General features: G+C 38.0%; 1 protein-coding gene across 2 annotated transcripts in view; it reads right to left on the minus strand.

The window, feature by feature from the left end:
- Nucleotides 1–206: 206 nt before the first annotated feature.
- Lrp12 (LDL receptor related protein 12) overlaps nt 207–14,065 on the minus strand; it is an 89,389-nt gene continuing 75,530 nt past the window's right edge. For both annotated transcript variants that reach the window (XM_004663008.3, XM_004663007.3), the window contains 4 exons: nt 11,473–11,675; nt 8,305–9,409; nt 6,441–6,573; nt 207–2,509 (listed from right to left, as the gene is read on the minus strand). In XM_004663008.3, coding sequence (XP_004663065.1) covers nt 1,643–2,509; nt 6,441–6,573; nt 8,305–9,409; nt 11,473–11,675 — 2,308 coding nt within the window. In that variant the 3' untranslated portion in view covers nt 207–1,642. The remainder of the gene's footprint in view (nt 2,510–6,440; nt 6,574–8,304; nt 9,410–11,472; nt 11,676–14,065) is intronic.

Here is a 14,065-nt window from a genome sequence, read left to right on the forward strand (position 1 = left end):
ATATTAATTAGGAATAAGTTTTCTTAAAGGCAAAATAATATTCAGCCCCTTAGGGAATTTTATCCTTGAGTACTGGTGCAAGCTGCTACTTTAGAAGCAGTCAGGGTAACTACTTTCTTTCCAGATATATTAGGTATTTTATGGTCTGAATTTGTATATGCACCCAAATTCAACAACAAAAGAACAACTTTGATTTAAAAAGTACCTCAAGACAATAAAAAATTATTTTAATTTTGATACATATTAAAACATTTTAGTCAGTGCTTCCTGACAGCATAACAGGACAAATACACAAGACCTCAAACATGCTTTAAATGACATTCAGCAAAGTATTTAAAATTTAATAAATAGCAATAATCACACACAAATACATTTTCCATACTCAATCATTAAGCTACTAAAACAGACAGCTAAAGAATAAATAAACAGGAGTTGACAGTAAAAAAAATAAATTGGGTTTTGTAATTCACTCTACTTAAAAAGGAGGGCAATCTGAATGGATTCTTAATTTGCTTTTTTTTCAAGAGTATAGCAATGATCTCCCCCCATGAATAAAATATACTGAAAAAGATCACTCTTACAATAATGCAGTTTTTAAATACAAATAAACAAATAAATATGAAATTAGCAAAGCAATTTCAAGTTGTAATAAAAATGGTCCCCCACCCCCAAAAAGCTATGGAAATATATAGTCACTGTGGTAGCAAATAATAGCATTTAAAGTGATAGTGCCTGTGCACTCAACTCATCTGAGACCTTGATGTGATTTTAGTGCAAATCCCTAGGGCCCAATACAAGCGAAACCCTGCATTAGGGAAAGACATTACCAGGTGGAGCTTATCATGTACAATTTTTGTACATATTTTATAAAGTTCAAGATTTAATGCATAGTAGAGTATCTTCATCCACTTAATTCTGTCCCTAAATAGAGATGAAAACAGAAATGACTTGGGATTTTTACCATTTGGTTTGTACCATATTAGAGTATTAAAGTCAGCATTAGAAAATCTATAAAAGTTTCCTTTTTGACATTAATTATCTAACGCTACCTAAATTTTACAACATTGTATGTTAACATAAGAGGAAATTTAAGGAAGATTTTTTTTCCTTTGACAAGTTCATAATATGATGAGATCCAGTAATAATGTTATGCAAAATAAGGAGGTGAGTATAAGAGTTTGTTCTCTTTTTTTGTACATTAACAACGTTAACATCTAGTGTAATAAGTTACATGTTGGCAAAGGCATGAAAGATTCAATTAAAAGAAGATATTATTTTGTACAAACAAACCTTTTAACATAGGATAGATAAAATGACAGTCAAATGAATTTAAGCAGCCATATCTCTCTACTATGAACTACAGTACCAGGATAAAAAAGAAAAACATAAAAACAAATGGAAGAACATTACTGAACAATATGAATACATAATGCAGTTTTAGCTGCTAACATAGTAAACTCTAAGTTCATAGAGTTACAAATTGTTTTATTTATCCATGCAGGCTAACATATAATAATAAGAAATCACCCTGCATCTTTTCTTTTGAAACTAAAACTAATAGTTTAATTGTAAAGTTACAAAACAATGAATGGGTATTGCTCCAACTTGTATACAATCTCCCTCGTGTGGCGGGTGACAGTACCTAACAAAGTAACAAAGCCTCATCATCACTCGTCTCATTCTTCAGGGTCACTTCTAGGCAAGGGTCGGGTATCTGGGCCGTGTGGACGATGCCGCAGCGCTCACAGGGGCCATCTCGAGGACTGGGTCGGCCTCCAGGGCTTGTTGCGCTCTGAGGCTGTCTGGGCGCTTGTCCTTGATCTGGGGCAAGATCAAGAAGAGGTCTGGAGCAGTCGTTGGCATCGCTGTCTGAGGCTCCGTCTGAAACTGGAATTAGCATTTCAACATCGTCATCCTCTTCTCGTCCACTGACCCCATTATCAAGCTGTCTCAAAGGGCTCTGGTTCTGGCTGGCGGGACTGGACCGACTTAGTGTAAAGCGCACCCAGCGCAGGCCCTGCGTCACGCGACTTAGCGCGCTGGTGAGCTGGTGGCGCGCCGGGCTGGCGCTTGGGGGCTCCACACCTGTCACATCCCTCCCGGGCTCCGCGGGACCTCCTCGGCTGCCCGGCGTCGCCGAGCTCCCCCCTGCTCCCACCGGGGCTTCCACCGCAGTGGAAGGAGGGACTTTCTGGGGCAGGGGAGCGGCAACACCACCGGATGCTCCCCCTGCCTCTCTCCTCTCGTGCTCCGTGTCTGTGTCGTCCGACTCGACCGGGAACAAGCTTCGGTGACCATGACTTCTCTCGGCTTCCCTGCTGCTGCTCTGACCCGGGACACCCTCGTCCCCGTCGGCCGAGACCAGGGCCAGGGATCCCGAATGACGTGATCGTGCAAAATTAAAAATACGATTCCAGATGTTGCTGGATCTGCCTGCCATAGGGAGCCTGATGGAAGTAAATCCCAACTGAGATCGAACAGCTAGCCTCAGATTTTCCAAAACAGAAGCCTAGAAAGCAAGAGAAGATCTTGAAATAGTTGACAATAAGGATAACCTGAATCATTTCTCACTGTCTCAAGTATATGCTCAACTTTACAGTGATAGGTAATGTCAATCATAATCCTAAAAGTATACCAAAGATAGACAATAAAACCAATACTTTTACAACTAGGAAGACTGACAAATCTCTATTGTAGTTCACTAAGCCCATTGTCACTTATGTTTATGGCCCTTATAGTGTTTTCTTTTTGAATATAAGCAGTTAAATTTAATTTACAAGGCTGAAACTGTCCTATAAATGTGCCAATTATACTTCACAGAGTTAAGTCTCAAGGATTTGTTGAATGAATTTTGAGGATTTAGTTACACTGTCACTAAGAAAGTTTATTACATAGCACAGAAAACAACACAAAAGTATGTAGGAATTTAGATTCCTTCTCATTACTTAAGGATTAAATTTTTTACAGGTAAACATTAAGAACTCATTATTTTTTGGAAAACATTGACAATCTTTAATTATGCACTTAAAGCATCTTGCTCAACTGAAAGCAGTATTGATTCCTTTTTCTACATGAATTATTTTTTAAAAAGTATAGCACTTACATAGTCATAGTCTTTAAGCTCCACCTAGTGGCTAGAAGAGTATTAAAACATGGAACAGGCCGCTTTAATCAGCCTGGCCACTAGCATTTAAAACCTGGTGTTTCCCACACAGCCAACAATGTATAGCAGAATCTCTTTCCCTTTGCCAAAGCCTGTCTCTTGCTTTTCCTGTCACAGAGGAAAAGGAAGTGAATGAACAAGCTATGGGAGTTCCCCATCTGTCTGTGACTGGTATTATACTTATGCTGTCATTTCCACATAAGCCTTTAGTGCCAAAAACACAATTCACTGAATGCTGAAAGCTACTGTCAGAGTATTTCATAGTCTCGCTTTCATCAACCAGACTGCCAATAAGGAGTCTGGGTGCCAGCACACATGAACCTGAAGTACAAATGAGTAAGACTTTTTGTTACCAACTTAATTATAAATTAAAATAGTAGTTCACATCTAGAGTAAACTCTACAGACCTAATGCTCAATGTTTAGTATTCAAGTTGTATGACTTTGTGTGAACACAAGATTATGCTATCCAGTAGAGAACCAAGTGCTCTTCAGATATCCTGTGTTCGGCAGTTCCCATTCACTGGTCAGCAAAGTCTTCAGCACACTTTAATACTGCCACAAGTTGGAGATGCTTTAAAAGTCTGTTTAATTAAAGACTGCTGATCTAACATTGCATTCTATAAGATGAATCTCATAGATATTTGAGGAATAATTTTTCTATACTTTTATTTTGTGAAGCAGCAAACATTCCTTACTGAGTACTTTTAAGACGTTAAGTTATGGGCTTATTTTTTCTTTTTAAAGATCTCTGTGGAAACTTGATATTTTGTTACCAGAAATTTAGACTTAGAGAGTTTAAGCAAATAAAATCCAGTAACTTGTTTAAGAACATATTTTACTTATAGTGTTATTGAAAATTAATTTATTATTATTTTTTTGTTCATTAAGTAAATAAAATCCAATACCCTATATTCAAGAACATATTCTACTTACAGTGCTAATGAAATAAAATTATTATTTTTATTGTTTTATTTATTAGATAAAGAGGGAGAGAGTGAGAGAGAGCAAGAATGAGCACACCAGGGCCTGTAGCCAGTAGAAACAAACTCCAGAGGCATGTGCCACAATGTGCATCTGGCTAACGTGGGACCTGGAGAATTGAACCTGGGTCCTTAGACTTTGTAGGCAAGCACCTTAAGTGCTAAGCTATCTCTCCAGCCCTATTATTTTCTATTTTGTTTCAAGGTAGATCTCACTCTAGTCCTGGATTTCATTCTGTACCCCAAGGTGATCCTTCTGAATGTTGAGATTAAAGGCATATACTGCCATGCCTAGCAGAAATATAATTCTTACAAGGATAAATTATAACCCTAAAGAATGGAGCAATGTGGAAAAAAAGAACTCAATCTTACTCAAAGCCTTTGATTTCTAAGCCCTTTGGATGTCATACTAGACAGAAGGAAGTAGAGAAGAGTGTTTGCCTGGAAGCTTGGGGCCAGCTGGACAGCAGCACAACTAAGGAGGGGGCTCTGAATAACCCCAAGAATATGATACAGGGATGGGGCTTTGGAGGAGGGGTGTTAGTCTCAGGAGGGGCTACAGACTTAGAGAAGCCACATGAAATTAATTATGATGCTGTGATGGACCCCAATAACAACTCAACAGAGGCGCTCAGGTTAGCATCCTGGAAAGTTACTCCTTGCACACTGCCATGTAAGTGCCAGAGAACAATGCTATCTTGTCTCTTGGAAAGTTAGTACTTTCCAGAGCTACCCATGCTCTTCCTAGCTCTGTCTTATGCACTCCTTCCTTTGGCTGATTTAATCTGTAGCCTTCCCACAAGCACATAGTTTCCAGTGTGTTTCTTCAGTCCTTCTAGTGAATTATAAAGGAGGGCTGGGTCATACTTTAAATTTGCAATTGGTATGAAGAGAGAGCAGTCTTGTGGTCTGTCTTCTCACTAGTTTCAAAGGGTTTGTGATGGGGTGCCATGTGGTGGCATAGGTAGCTGGAACTGGCATGGTCTGAACTACCTACAAAGAAACCTTCCCCATAGCACAGCCAACAACATGCTAAGGAATCACATTTATTTTTGTATTTTGCACCCAAAAATTCAAGCAGCATAAATTCTGAATTACAATTTACATCTAGAGAAATGTTTGAAAACTAGTGTCTTACCAAAGTTTTGCTAAAGACTCCAATGAGGTGACAGGTTATAAAAAGAAATCTCACAAAAATGAAATTGTCTTCCATTTTGGACATAATTAAGTCACTGAGAAAATCGTATTTACCAATTTTTCTAATTTTATTGCTGAGGGTAATTTTTGTAATTGTTAGTGGATAAATCTACAACCTAAATATATATAAACTCTTATGTCTAAAAGGAACCTTGGTACACTGTTTGTTGTTGTTTTTTCAAGCTAAGGTTTCACTCTAGCCCAGGCTGGCCTCAGCCATCTTCCTGCCTAGGAATCCCAAGTGCTGAAATTAAAGGGGACACCACCACACCTGGCAGTACATTTTAATACCTTGAAAAAGAAGTTTTTTTTTTTTTTAAAAAAACTTACTGAAAATTTTAAAGAATTCAGAAATATTCATAAATAATAGGCACTATCCAAAGCAGACTGAATTCTTAAACACTGTAAAACCCAAGTTTCTTCTTAAGTAAAGTGTGTAAACTTCACTGTACAATGACATTAGTAGTCCATTAATTTTAGTGTTCCTTTTTAAATCTCTAAGTAGTTAGATCAGTAGAAAATAAGCTGCTGGTTTTTGAATTTTAGTGTGTTTTGTTATCCTAAACTGTACAATGCTTAAGAATGCTAAACTAGAATGTTAAAAAATGTTAGGATTTGCCAGGCATGGCAGAACATTCTTTTAATCCCAGCACTCAGGAGGCAGAGGTAGGAGGATTGCTGAGAGTTCCAGGCTACCCTGAGACTGTATGACTACATAGTGAATTCCAGGTCAGCCTGACCTAGAGTGAGACCTTACCTCAAAAAAAAAAAAAGTTAAAAGTTAGAGCTGGGCATGGTGGCACACACCTTTTGTCCCAGCACATGGGAGGCAGAGGTAGGAAGATCACCGTGAGTTCGAGGCTACCCTGGGACTACATAGTGAATTCCAGGTCAGCCTGGGCTAGAGCAAAAATCCTACCTTGGAAAGAAAAAAAAAAAGTTAAGTTAGAATTTTATAGTATTTGTTAACATATAACAACTAATCATAATTTCAAATTCTCCTTATATGTAATCCTTGCAAATTCTGACGGCGAAGCGTCCTTGCTTTACTATATATCCATTTCCAGAGACAGTAATCAAAAGTTAGAATCAGTATACCTGGTTAGGTGAGCAAACAGGAAAATCTTCCACTGGTGGAATTAAACCCTGAGCAATCAACTGTCCATAAGAGGGAGGAGCTTCTCTTCGCAGCAGTTCTGCTTCCACTCTAGACAACTGGGTCTCAAATGACCTTTGAGTAGGTGGTGGGGGAGGGGGAGAGATAAAAAAGGCTTAAAAAAAGGGCAAGTAAGCAGCAATATTCTACTACCAGCCAGTAATTGGAATATTATTATATTCAACCAGCCTTCACTCCATGTGTAGCCCCAACTCTGGGAAAACAGGGGTGAAGTGGCAGCTGGTCTACATAGGGCTTTACGCTAACTGGAAATCTCTATAAAAGGTAAGTGATAAAAACACAAGATTTTAACATCTAGCAGAAATCAGAGGGGAGGCCTCTAGACCTCAGGTGACACTAGGTCAAAGGTCTCATCAAATACTTCACTAAGTGCAACACATTTACTTTCAGATTAGAGTGACTTAAATTCACAGTATACTCTCTGGAGTAGCTGATGATCTCTTCCTCATCACTAGGTCCTTTTGTTGTGATGTAGTAAAAAGTTTTCTGGCGGGCTGGAGAGATGGCTTAGCGGTTAAGCGCTTGCCTGTGAAGCCTAAGGACCCCGGTTCGAGGCTCGGTTCCCCAGGTCCCACGTTAGCCAGATGCACAAGGGGGCGCACGCATCTGGAGTTCGTTTGCAGAGGCTGGAAGCCCTGGCGCGCCCATTCTCTCTCTCTTCCTCTATCTGTCTTTCTCTCTGTGTCTGTCGCTCTCAAATACATAAATAAAAAATTAAAAAAAAAAAGTTTTCTGGCTATCTACATTTGCCCGAATAAAAGATGCAGCAATGGCTATGATGATACTGGGCATCTGTATTTCATCTGTGATCTTAGCTGTCTGGTCTGGTCTTTGTCAGTCTTTAAATTGTGACTTTGCTGGGACTGAAGGTTACTGTCTCCACAGTGGCCCTGGCAGGAGACCTCTCTGCCATTAACTTCTTCCAGATCCAGTTAATCCTGCACCATATTGAAAGCTACTCTCCCTCTAGGTCATCCTTCCACTGATTAGCTATGGCTCATTCAACTGAGAAGTCCACCAACTGCACAGGCTTGGGTCCCACTTCCGTGTCCTATTGGTCCTTCAGGTGATTCTCAGGCTCTGGATCACATGAATTATGCACTTGACTCTGGGGCAATGCTGGGCATCCCAGGCTTAAAAAAAATTTAAGCCCAGCCACTTTTTTGTAATTCTATCCACATACTTCAAATAGTTCTTGCCAAGTAAGAGCTTTCACATGTTCTATTATCAGGTAGCTGACTTTCATACCAGTTGGCTCTAGAGCTCCTTATAGCATAGAGTTTTACAACGTTACCCCATACACCATTCTTCCTACATGTAAACCTGCTTGTGAGACTATGACTTATTCATATTTCTCTTCACTTGCAAAGTGATATGAAATGTTGGAGGCTCTTAAATATGCGGACTTCTTAATATTTATAAAAACACAGATAAAAAATAACCAAGAGTAAGAGATTGCAAAATTCCTATAAAACAAGTTCATCTGAAAACAACAGCGGGTGAATATAGATTTTCTTACCTCATCAATCTGAGTATTTACAGTTTATAATATGATTAATCCTTGGGTATTAGACATTTAACACTAATATCATTTATATGTATGTGTGTATATATATGTGTGTGTACATATATATATATATATATATATATATATATATATCCATCCATCCATCTATATGACAATATTTCCATATTTCTAAGTCACATTTGACGACTTATAGCAAACATTTGGGCTGTGTTTTTATAGCAGAGAACATAAAACCACAGTTCTGTCTTGATACTGACCTTCGTTCAAACATTCTCAAAGAATACAGCTTACAAGTGCATCCTAATGCAATGACTAGTAACAGGCCACAGATAAGGCTTCCGATGACGGCTGCAGTTATGACTCTGGTAGGCACAATAACTGGGCAATTCTCTTCATCGCTGCCATCACCACAGTCATCCTGAGAATCACACACCCAGCTTTCAAACACACAGCGGTTATTTTTACAATGAAAATTTCCTGGCTGGCAAAAGAAGCAGTTTTTTTCATCTGAGCCATTTGGACAATGATTTTGGTAGTTGCAACGGTCAGAGCGAGGGTAACAGACACCATTTCGGGAACATGGAAATTCTTCCTTTTGGCACATAGTACAGTTGATTTCATCCCTTCCATTTGGGCAATGCCAATACCCATCACATCGCTGCTGCTCAGTGTAGCACCCCCAGTTACCTCCACAAGGTATTTCCCACGGCAAACAGAAGCCATCTACTTGGTAGGTGGCATTAAACCCTCTTGCAGCATTCACTTTATCAGCACAAAAATGTACTCTTATCTGCCCAGAAGAAGAAACCACTGTAAGAGGGGCATGGGAATCGAAAGCAGTCAATACACGCAAAAGCTTGTGAGGGTTCTCCTCTAATCCATCATAAACTTTGACATAATCACCATAGCCAGTGCCATCAAGTTTAAAGTCAGTGAAACGTAAAATAACTTTACGGTGATCACCAGTGTCTATCAGCCAGGTGCAATTGCTCCCAGGAGGATAGAAGTCTGGATAATTAGGAGAATTAAAAGTACCATAAAAATATTTTAACCATTGCCCACAAGTCGGCACATCACAGTCTATCTCATCTCCTAGGTCAAGGCAGTCAATGTTCCCATCACATTTCAATGACTCTGGGAGACAAGTGTAAACCTTGGTGAAACGAGACAGACACTGGAACTGGTTGTAGGCGCAGGGTTGAAAAGAAGCAGCTGTGGGAGGATTAGCTTCTTTGGCACAGATCTCTTCATCGGAACCATCTCCACACTCATCCATGTTATTACACTTCCAGGCCTCTGGTATACACTTTCCGTTCCCACAGCGAAACTGATCACAAGCACAGTTTGGCTCCTCGGATTTCCCTGGGAGATTGTAGACAGAGAAAGATGGAGAGAGATGAAAAGAAAAAAACAAAACAAACAAACAAACAAACAAAAACATCTAAAGACCTAGAATAAGTATGTGGTATGATAATAACCCAAGTGATAACAGTTTTTTTATATTTCATTCAAACTGTTAAATTCTAAGGAGAAACCTGTATTGGCAACGAATGCTTAACAATTCCATTCATCAAAATTTTTTTTTCCACAAAGTATTTGTATTTTGTTCAGAGAGAGGGGATCAGTTTTGTTTCTTCAGAAAGCCAATTTAATACAGAAAATTTAGTAAAATAATGATACATGTGCCAATAAGATAAATTGTATAATGAATTTTAAGTGATATTTTATAAACATAATTAGACATGGGCATTTTCAAGAAAAAACATTTAAATTAAAAAATTATTTGAGACAGAGGGAAAAATATAAAGAGGCAGAGAGAGAGAGACAGAATGGGCAAGTGAGGGCCTCTAGCCACTGAAAATAAATTTCAGATACATGCACCATCTTGTGTATCTGGCTTTATGTGGGTACTGGGGAAATGAACCTGGGTCATGTGACTTTGCAGACAAGCACCTTAACCACTAAGCCATCTCTCCAGCCCATTTTTTAAAAGTTGTCATGTATTTATTAAGAGAGGGAGAAAGAGGAAGAATGGGCATACCAGGGCCTTCACCATTGCAAACAAACTCCAGACACATATGCCACCATGTGCATCTGGAACATCTGGCACATCTGGATTATGTGGGTTCTGGGGAATTGGCCTAGTCCTTAGGCTTCGCATGCAAGTCTTAACTGCCAAGCCATCTCTCTCTAGCCCCCCAAAACATTTAAAACAATCACCTCAAATATTTTATCATAATCTTCTGTTCTACTATTCTTAGCTATGTATAGACTCACAATACATTTCACTATATACATTAGAACATATTTCATTATTTAAACTCACCTTTACTATGATAATCATATTAACTTTAAACTCTTCCATATAGTCATAACAAAATATTTCCATTTTGTAATTTATATTTTTTATAAAATATTTCATAAATTTAATCCAAACATAAAAGGAGAAAAAAATGAAGTGCCTACTGAAAGCTAATTATTTTCTTTTTGTTTTTTTGAGGTTGGGTCTTACTCTAGCCCAGGCTGACCTGAAACCTATTTTGTGGTCCCAAGTGAGCCTTAAACTCACAGTGATTCTCCTACCTCTTGAGTTTTGGGATTAAAGGCAAGTGCTACCATGTCTGGCAAAAGTGAATTATTTTCATACACAATCATAAATATTCAATAATAATGGCATAGGGAAAACAACCAAACAATATCAGATTCCTACAGCTCCCAAATTCATTAACAATGGTTCAGAAGGTAAACAAATACTACAAAGACTGTGCTAAGAAAATATATATAACTATAATCTAAATTTTTCACATTTGTATGAATAGGTCACTCTTGAAATGTGGAATAGGAAAAGTGAAAAAGAATTGCTGAGACTACAAACTAGGAAGGAGTAACTGGTGGTCTTTCCCTTGAAGGTGTAAAACCAATGGCAATTCTCCCACCAAACATATCCTCTTAAGTAGCTGCCAAAATATGGGCAGAAACTTGAAATTCTGAGAAAGTCATGGTCAAAATAAATGTATTTAAGATCTTTAAAAAGAAAACTGACCTTTAGCTTATTAGTAATTTCATTAAGAATATACAGAACATCTGCTGAGGCCCAGTTCTAAGTCACCTAAATTTAGCTGCTATTTTTCAGTCTCAGCCGAGGAGCTATTCATAATTAGATGGAGCTTGTTCCGAAGGTTAGCTCCAGAATGACTGAGCAGGTAATACTACACGATTTGGTTCAGGATTTTCTTTCTTTCTCCCCACACCCCCGCCCCCCAGGTAGGTTCTTGCTCTTGCCCAGGCTAACCTGGAATTCACTATATAGTCTCAGGGTAGCCTTGAACTCACATGGATCCTCCTACCTCTGCCTTCTGAGTGGTGGGATTAAAGGTGTGCACCATCACACCAGCCCTAGGATCTTCTGTTTCTAAAAAACACACCTGAAAAATATGACAGTCGGAATCCCTTTCTGGAGATGCTGTCATCTGAATGGAACCGAATCCAAATGTGGTCTTGTGAAGAAATATATGGAGGAGGAATTGTGGAACCACAGACTCTGTAACTTTCAATGTTCTTGTACGTTTCTATTGTCAACCAGTCCAAATTGCATCTTCTGGACCCTTGAATATCAAAATCCTGAAAACTATAACCAAAAAGTCAGAAAAGACTATTTAAAAAAATTTGATAAAAACTAACTCAATAATGCAATGTAACTGAGGACAACCCACCATGCGCTCACTGATCTCCTGTGTGTTCTAGATAGATGAGCATATCACTAGCAAACAACAACATTCATGTACCATAAAAAATGCATTGTTGCTTCTATGTTAGTATTGTATTTAATTTCACTCAGCTTGCCAAAAAAACATATGAATGGAGGATGGAGATTAATTGGAAAGAAGAAGGGTTTTAGTGGGAAAGAATAAGAAAGAGTAATCAAGACCAAAATACATTATGTAATGTATGAAAGTGTCAATAAAAAAAGATTAGTGTTGGAAAGTCTAATGAGAATGCTACTATAAGACAGATAAGGTCAGATATAATGGAACTATAGGACAAATAATAGTGAAGAAAGAGCAATGGTAACAGTGCATTTTGTTTTAGGGAGCCTCTGAAGCTTTCCTGATCAACAGCTCATCAGAAGGTATCCCACTGCTGGCAATGGAATTTTCTACAGCTTATCTTTTTAATCTCTCATTTTTAGATTTTCTATTCGGTATTTTTATAAGCTTATGGTAGGATCATACAAATCAACCAACCAATATTTGCATATTTATTTAACAGTTTTTGAAGACACATTATTTTCTTTTATATATTTCATATCAATATTTAAATGCTCCTTTTCTTCCACTAGACTAAAAATGATATTCATATTTTTAGTAGTTCTCATCAGTTATTTTAATTCAAATGGTAAAGCTCACTATCATTTTCTAACAAAGGCCAGACAAGAACATTCAGTTCTACTTCCCAATTTTCAAAATGGGTAGAAATAATTTGTAACTTTACTTTCACTAACTTCTTACTTAAATTTATTAGCATTTATTTCACTAACAAAAAGAAAATCATGATAGTATTAAAGTAACTATCATTCACTATTATAAATGAGAGATACTTTCAAATTTTAAGAGTATCCTAAGAATGAGTGTGGCTGGTTAGGTCAGTTGGTTAGAGATACCCAAGCACACTATTACCATTCAAAAGTTACTTTGAAATTATCATCATTATTAAAACTGATACTAGCCTTGTCATATGCTAATAAACCTATTATAAAATTGTAAATATTTAAATATATCTGGTAGCTGTATTTAACATGTCTTATGAATTACGAAACATTATTCTGAGAAATAATCCACACTTTTACCGGGTTAGTAACTATCCACAGGACAAGAAGGTTAAGAAAACAATCCCTAATACCATAAATCTTATAGTGTCTGAGTAAATTTAAATTCCAGGTTGATTTTATTAGGTGCTTTTCTTAGCATAAAATTTTCATGCTAAATTCTAGAATTTGGGGTTGGTTTATTTTATGAAAAGTTTTTGGCTAGATAGATCTGTCTCTTTTTCCCTACCCAGGTTTCTATTCTGTAAGCCATCTTTGGTATTGCAAATTCTGCCACAGATTTAGGAGATAGCAAGTCATTTATATGTGATGGGGTTCAGGTAATGATTACTGGAAGGGTTTTTCTTTTAAGTAAAATAGCCAGACCCTAGTCCCTGGTGCCATGCAAAATACAAAGACTTCCATGTCTTAGGGGTTCCAAATGAGGAGAACTATGCCTACGTCCATGTACATGAGCCAGAAGAAGACATGGGGTATCCTGCCCTGTCACTGTTCCGTCTCACTTCTCTCAGACATAGGCCCTACTGAAACTGGAGCCCCAGGAAGCCCCTGTCTCTGCCGCCCTAGGCCCAAGGGTTCAGCCATGTCCATTTTATCTATCATTTATGACTGGAGATCAAACTCAGGGCCTTCTAGTCTTACACAGCAAGTGCTCTTACTGGCTAAGCCATCTCCCCAGCTACTAGTTTGCATTCTTAACAAATGTTTTGCTTCACAATTATATAATTTTTTCCAGGATATATTTATCACCCTTATTAAAGTTTTATATGTACATACATACCTCTAGTTATGTTTAAACTCCTTTAGATAGATGGCTCAACTTCTGCAGTTAAGGTTGTGGGCTGGATCTTTGGGTGTATTGGTGAGTTTTGTTAGTTTTCTTACTACTAAAGATTATTCTTGATCCCTGAGAAGCTACTCAGCCAATGTGCATCTTAAAAAAAAAAGTTTAGAACAACCAGATACAGTGATGTACCTGTGTGATCTCAGAACTCTAGAGGCTGAGGCAAGAGGATCACAAGTTTTAGGTCTGTCTGGAATACACAGTGAGATGCTGCCCCCAAAGAGAAGTTAAGTTATTTAGAATATACAGATGGCTCATTATAGTCATGAGAAAATACTCAAAATGTGTTGGGTGGGCTATTATACACTCTGAAGTCGGTAAAGCGCCTGTGGTAAGTGTGAGGGTCTGA

The sequence above is a fragment of the Jaculus jaculus genome, chromosome 2 (genome assembly GCF_020740685.1).
Source record: "Jaculus jaculus isolate mJacJac1 chromosome 2, mJacJac1.mat.Y.cur, whole genome shotgun sequence".
Lineage (NCBI taxonomy): Eukaryota > Metazoa > Chordata > Mammalia > Rodentia > Dipodidae > Jaculus > Jaculus jaculus.